Source organism: Neopsephotus bourkii, unplaced genomic scaffold (genome assembly GCF_033783945.1).
Source record: "Neopsephotus bourkii isolate Nb327-2 ecotype Australia unplaced genomic scaffold, CSIRO-AGI_Nbou_v1 NB_1768, whole genome shotgun sequence".
NCBI classification, from domain to species: Eukaryota; Metazoa; Chordata; class Aves; order Psittaciformes; family Psittacidae; genus Neopsephotus; species Neopsephotus bourkii.
In genome coordinates this window covers 3,012,251-3,019,723 of record NW_026902242.1, presented here as the reverse complement: position 1 = coordinate 3,019,723, position 7,473 = coordinate 3,012,251, and the positions used below count along the sequence as shown (strand labels likewise).

The 7,473-nt window shown below is 42.5% G+C and overlaps 1 protein-coding gene across 1 annotated transcript in view; it reads right to left on the bottom strand.

The window, feature by feature from the left end:
* Positions 1 to 225: 225 nt before the first annotated feature.
* The window catches only part of CDC14A (cell division cycle 14A), a 73,612-nt gene continuing 66,364 nt past the window's right edge, over positions 226 to 7,473 (bottom strand). Inside the window, exon 12 of the mRNA XM_061379008.1 lies at positions 226 to 240. Within this exon, the coding sequence (XP_061234992.1) occupies positions 238 to 240 (3 nt within the window). The 3' untranslated portion in view covers positions 226 to 237. The remainder of the gene's footprint in view (positions 241 to 7,473) is intronic.

The following is a 7,473-nucleotide window of genomic DNA, read 5'->3' as shown; positions in this document are numbered from 1 at the left end:
AGTCTTCCACATCTGGGTCTGCCTCACATCCTCAACAGCTTTTGATGAGCTAGGACTATATAAGATACAATTTAGTTTTCTCAGTCTTTCCTTCTAATTCACCTGTGTGCTCTTTACTGCTAGGAGGGGTATTTCCTGCTGTGTCTTATGAGTATGGCTCAAACCCATCAACTGGCATCATTACATGATCTTGTCACAATTTATGTCCAGTAGAAAACCAGTCAAGTCTTCAAACTCTCACTTCAACCTCAATAGCAATATAAAGATTTTCCATAAAATTCTACTTCTCAGTTTAGGGACTCAACCCCTAAAAAATTAACAAACTAATTGAGATTCCACTGCCTGTATTCCTTTCCACATAAGCCACTTCAAGTCATGAAGATACGAGGATAAATGTGCTACTGAGTATGTAAAGGTGGCACAAACATGCAGCTGCTAGAGGGATGCAGTAGCTGTCACCTTTTGCAACTGGCTTGTCTGAGGGTGAGTAACTCAGTCAGATGCCCAGCTGGCCATCGGAAAAGAATACAAGAGCTCTGGTTCCTACAGAGCATCCTGACACAGCTCCCCTCACTGCTGACAGCATCCACTAGCACCAGGCACTCTTGTTGAATATGTACAGGCAAGCTTGTCATCACGGGATGTTTTAACGGGAATTCTTGGCAAGAGTTTGCTCAATGACTACCTGAACTGATGTATTTACATAATAGGTCCCTATGCCAACCTAGGAATGGTTGGCATGTAAACAGCTTTGTACACTTGTGCTTGGAACGAAATACCGATGTCAAATATTGCCAAAAATATATTACAACTCACCAACTTTGCTCCCCAAATCAAGGAATAAAAAGCAGTATTTTGATATAGCATTGTGCAAGTGATGAGAACAGGAAACAAAACTACCCTGCAGTATTACAGAATCATAGAATCATTAGGGTTGGAAAGGACCTTAAGATCATCTAGTTCCAACCCCCCTGCCGTGGGCATTTCTACGTATCTCTCATTTAAAGATAAGAACTTGTATGTGCCATTCTATCCTGAGTATCCTGATCAGAACTATTTTCAAATTACAGACAAGATTAATATATAATCAGTCATTTTATTCATGACGTTAACATGATGTCTGTAGTGTTAGATGTTACTGAATGAAATAATGGTTACAAGACCCTTAGTTGCACATGCAGTGGGTTTTCATTTTTGAACTATTTGCTTCCTGAGTCATACTCACATATTCCTTACTATGGTTTCCCTAGAACCTTTTTCCATTTGGGAATTTCATACATTGTATACTTAGGAGACAATTTATTTTTTTTTCCTCTAAAACTAAATGAACAATTGTCTCCAAAATCCCAAAGAAAATAGGCCAATGATAGCAACAAAATCTGAAGAAGATACCAGATAATGTTTTACAATTTGTTCTCATAGTTCTGCCCTTCTCTTCTACAGAAATCAGGTTACTCTCTAAAGACACACTTTATTCTCTGCCATCTTGCCATCCACTGCAAAAGGGTATGGACGGTCTCCCACAAAGACACATGCTGCCAGCCAAGCCTGCACATGATTTCCTTGATCTCTGAGTAATAGCTGCATTTTTTTAACATTCTTAAATTCCTAAACTCAGCCAAAGGGATGTTCAACAATGGATAAGAATTCCTCACGAGTTTTGTTTACCTCAAATGAAGTAAAGCCATAGCTCAAAGGCTACATACTTTCATATTAAATACACACATATGTACATATAAATCTGTAATTTTCCTTGAATTTTATAACTCAGAAACAAAACATCTTTCCCCTCAAACCTCTCAAAATGTATTCATCTTTGGGCTGCTCCCAAGCACAGGACACTACCGTGTAAATCTATGTTTTTTAGCATAGTATGACTACACTGCAGAAGGGACTATAATTATAATCTTGACATTACCATAACGACCATAATTGCTATCAGGTGACAGGTATAATACAGATACTCCATACACTGCAATATTTAATGATGCATGAGAAAGAAGAAAATTAATTAAGCTGAGAATTAATTCAGCTCAGAGCCATCTTTTGTTCTATTTGCCTGACTCTCCTAATCCTTTTTCTTATGTCCAGAACAGCTCCCATAAATAGCAAAGACTCAAGCAAGGTATCTCCTGTGGACTCTGGAGAGCTCCCATGAATCATTTTTGTGCTCCTATTTGTCTTTTTTTAAAATATGACAGGTAGTTCTACTGTGTTAATGACATACAAAAAAAGCTAATAGGCACAGCAAAACCTATGAAAAGTTCCTTTCTCTTGGAATCAAACAGGATCAGTAGTGAGGCTGCTCTTGTTTTCCCATGCTGCAGTTAACCAACTCTCTCATTTAATCAGCCTGAGAGAAATAATGCCACAATAATTACACCTAGTGCAAAGGCAGATGCTCTGTTGAATGGAAGAGGGACACTTATGCTCAATGGAGGAGCTAACATGGCTGCATACCTCAAATCCTGCAGGATTTTACCACTCCCTTTATCAAAAAGGATTAATTAAATGAGACATTTTGATGGGAAAGTACACTCCTGCAAGGAAGCTATTCCAATATATGCAGATAGCAACAGATGAAATGCAACAGAAAACAAAGGATTAATACTCAAACGTACATATGAAGAAGTACTACTCACACATCTTCACAGGATTCCTGGTTATTACCTCTGCTGAAACCTTGCTGCTCCTGTCTCCACAGCTACAGCACTGCACAGCCATTTCACTGAACCTTAGAATGAAATATGCAAAGCTTATAAAGAATCACAGCAACGGTGTTTTATGCAGTGATATCAAAGTCAGTGTCAGAGGCTCTATGGTGAGAGGAAATCAGCTATTCCAGCACTTTGGTACACTGGGTCAAGGCAGACAAAAGGGGCAGGAGAAAACAAAAAGGGTATTTCCCTGTGACACCTCAGTGGAACAAACATGAAGGAAAGTTTGTGTAATGTTTTGCTAAACTCTGGTACTGTTCACTTGATCACCTTGGCCTCTCAAGCTCTCTCTTTCATAGTTTTCTTGTGTTGCTAATGCTCACCTTGCTCTTTTCAGAGTGCCATCGCTCCTCCATCACATCATCAGCTTCAGGACAGATCAGGATGGATGCAGCTCTTGCCTGAAGCATATCTGCATTTTTATTTCTGCCCTGAGACTGTCACAGGAGACTCCAGACAGCCTGAAGACTTCTATAAACAAAACTCCATCTGAGATGGCAGAGTCATGAAGCTATGAATAAAATAACAAGATATAAAACATATCTCTCTCAGGTACAGTAGCTCCTGCCATTTCTCCCCACAAGGCTCCACTTCCACTTCCCTCACTCAGCTGCTCTCTGAATTCAGCTCTTTGCTCCTTGTACCTTGGTCCTTGCACCATGGGAGTTGGTTCCATCCAGTGACAATGAGAATTATTCTTTCTTCCACTGTGTTTAATAATTACAACTAAGTATGTTTTCATCCACTGTCAATTCTAGAGCAGCAGGAAAAATCTGGAGCAGAGAATGATCTCAAAACAGTACAGAAAAAAAAAAAAAGGCATTAGAATAGTACTGAAAAATTTTGTCAGACACATTTTTGTTGTTCATTATTTCAACCCATTGACCCACAAAGGAACAGCTCAGCATGGTGAAGACTATGGTGCTACACAGCTCCCTGGTTTGGCTTGAGCTCCCCCTTCCACAGGCACTTTGCTTTCCTTCTGAACACTTCTCAGAAGCTTGTCTCCACACCTATGGTGCGGGGTTGCAGGTGAGATATCCTATAGTTTGTCCTACAAACCAAATGGTTAATGTTATTCTGTTTCTTCAGAAACCCAAGGCTTCAGGCCAGAAAGCAGCTACAAGTGGGTTTTCTTCAGGATTATCTTCTTTCCAGTTCTTTAATTCCATGAACAATTCCATGTTGGAACATGGACTCCCTCCAGAAGGGAACGGGAGACCTGGTCACCTGGAACATGAAGAAGGCAGAAGTACTGAAAGACTTCTTTGCATCGATCTTCACCAGCAAGTGCTCCAGCCATAGAATACAAGTCACAGGAGGCAAAGGCTGTGTCTGAGAGAATGAAGGACCACTCACTGTAGGAGATCAGGTTCAAGACCATTTAGTGAACCTGAGGGTGCACAATCCCATGGGTCCTGAGGGAACTAGCAGATGAAGTGGCTAAGCTGCTGTCCATCATATTTGAGAAGTGGCAGGCCAAGGAAGTTCTCACTGACTGGAAATGGGGAGATGTAACCCCCCACTGTTAAAAAGGAAAGAAATGAACACCCAGGGACCTACAGGTCAGTCAGTCTCATCTTGGTGCCAGGCAAGATCATGGGGCAGGTACTTCTGGAAGCTATGCTAAAGCGTATGGACAATAAGCAGGTGATAGGTGACAGCCAACATGGCTTCACTAAGGCCAAATCATGCCTAACAGATTTGGTGGCCTTCTACAACAGGGTTACAGCACTGGTGGATAAGTGAAGAGCAAATGACATCTACCTGGACTTGTGCAAAACATTGGACACTGTTCCATACAAAAACCTTGTCTCCAAACTGAGAGGCATGGACATGAGGGGTGGACTACAGGGTGCATAAAGAACTGGCTGGATGGTCATACTCAACGAGTTGTGGTCAATGGCTTGATGTCCAAGTGGAGACCAAGTGACTAGCAGCAATCCTCATAGGTGATTGTTGGGACCCACCCTGTTCATCATCTTTGTCAGTGACATGGACAGCGGGATTGAGAGGCTTTCAGTAAGTTTGTGATGGCACCGAGCTGTGTGATACTGTCAACATGCTGGAGGGAAGGGATGGGATCCAGGGGGACCTGGACACGCTGGAGAGTTGGCCAATGCCAACCTCATGGAGTACAACAAAGCCAAGTGCAAGGTCCTACACCTTGCAGGCACAGCTACAGGCTGGGCAGAGAAGTGACTCAGAGCAGCCCTGAGGAGGACTTGGGAGTGTTGGTTCTTGAGAAGCTCAATATGACCCAACCATGTGTGCCTGCAGCACAGAAACTGTACCCTGGACTGCACCATCAGCTGCGTGAGCAGTAGGCTGAGAAGGGGAATTCTCCCCCTCTGCTCCACTCTGGTGAGACCTCACGTAGAGAACTGCATTCAGCTCTGGGGCCCCTAATGTAAGAAGATTGTGGACCTGATGGGGTGAGTCCAGAAGAGGGCTATGAAGATGCTGCGAGGGCTGGAGCAGCTCTGCTCTGGAGCCAGGCTGAGAGAGCTGGGCTGGTTCAGCCTGGAGAAGGCTCCTTAAGGGGAGACCTTAGAGCAGCTCCAGTGCCTAAAGGGGCTACAGGAAACCTGGAGAGGGGCTTTGGACAAGGGACTGTATGGACAGGACAAGGGGAATGGCTTTAACCTGCCAGAGGGGAGACTGAGATGGGCTCTTAGGCAGAAGCTCTTCCCTGTGAGGGTGCTGAAGCACTGGCACAGGGTGCCCAGAGAAGCTGTGGCTGCCCCACCCCTGACAGCGTTCAAGGCCAGGTTAGATGGGGTTTGGAGCCAGCTGCTCTAGTGGAAAGAAAGCTCTAGGGGGCTGGAACTGGATGAGCTTTAAGGTCACCTCCAGCAGAAACTGTTCCATGATTCTATGAATATGCCTGGAATAGGTATAGGGCAGATTGAACAGGAAGTCTTGCCCTATTGAGCTCATCAACAATAAAGAGGTGGCCCACACTCTTAAATCAGAGCTATTTTCCTTTAAGGTCATGTTTGCTAAGCCAGAAGAGATCATTAAATCACCTTTATGGTAGCAGACTTGTTTGGATACTTGCATAAGAGTGTGTATTTGGTAATGAGGTCACTTTTGATAAGTAGTTTTCTCCACCCTTCAAACTGTGACTTTTTTTCTATATTACTCCTGGTTTTTACATAGGCTTAATCAAATGCAAGCACCTGTGAATACAGACACAGCACCTGTCCATTACTCTATACAGGGAAAAACCTACCTCCAAAACCTACTCAGTCTTAAGTACAAATTTAAGTACGTGGGATTTGTCCCTCAGTTCTTTAGTCTGTTTACAATCATCTCCCCAGCCTGACACTGCTCAAGAAGTCATTCCCTGGTCAGCAGAATCAAGTACTTTTAGTGAAGGAAATTACAGAAAATACCAAAGAAAAGGAAAAAGAAGGCAAGAAAATAGACTATTACCCTGGTAAAATGATGACAGTGCATGGGAAGGATTGACATAAAAGAGAAAAAAAAGGTAGCTTTCTTAGAAGTTAAACAGTCACGAGAAAAGCTATTTTCGCTGCCATTTGGGAAAGGGACTTCTGAATTTAAAGAATACTGCAATAATCTGGTTATGTGATTTAAGATGAAATAGAAAGCTAAAGTATATGTTGTCACTTTTTTCTTTAATGAAATGCTACACTCAAACGTCTTCATTTGAAAATAATCTGTATGTGGGTTTTTTTTAAAAATAGCATCAATTTGGTAGTTAGGAAAAAAGAAAGGTTCAGAGCGTGCTGCTGGTGGAGCGGGGAGGGTAGCTCAGGGGTAGCCTACCTCCACGTCCAGCCATGCTTTGAATGCTGGCTCCAGAAGAATGCTGATGCCATATGCACCTTTAGTCCCTTTGGATTCCAGAGGTTAATGAAATATGCTGCTGTATGGATTGCTTTGATAAAAGGAGAACTTGAGAATACAATCACATGGGTTTGTTTATTAGGAAAAGCATAGAATTCTGTTTCCTCACATTTATAAAGAATCAAAGAATTGGAGATGGTGAATTTCATTATAATCCCAGCCCTCTTTTGGCTTTCAAACTTCTCTCTGTGTTGTTACTTAGCATCCCACTGTTAGTGCCCCTGTCTTGCTTTTTCTAAGCTTCACTTTTCTGCCTGTACATTTTTACGCACCTTTGTTAAGGGCAGTGATTGCCCAGTTTTGGTGAAGGCTCATATTATTACAGCTACCTGATCCCACAGAGCAGCCCAATGGCTTTTTATGACTGTCTTAAATTGTTAACTTCAAAAAGGTTTAATCCGAACGATAACTTCATGAAGCCCCTCTGCAAGCAATTCTCACAACTGTGTTTCTGCCTTAGGGTGTTATTCTGAGGCATCACAATGTCACCTTTAAAAAGCAGGTCTGACACGTGTTTCTGCACAGACAAACCTACAAACTGATAGGTAGATTTACTTAGGCCACCATAATACATCAAATGGCTGTTTTCAAGCCACATCAGTTTGACTGACCACAATTCAGCCTACTACTGACTCCTAGCTGCTGTTGTTTCCAGAAGCCCTGAGAAAAAAAGCAAAGGAATAGGCACCTATTGCACATGAACAATGTGGCTGACCTGCACCACTGTCTAATAAATCCAACACTTGAATGACATCTATCTAATGTTTGTGAAGCCAGCTGAACAGCCACTCTAGGAAGGGCAGTCTTAAGACTGCTCAGACAACTAGCTTGGCACACCACCAGATCAAAGAAGCAATTCAATTAAAGCAAACCTCCCTTG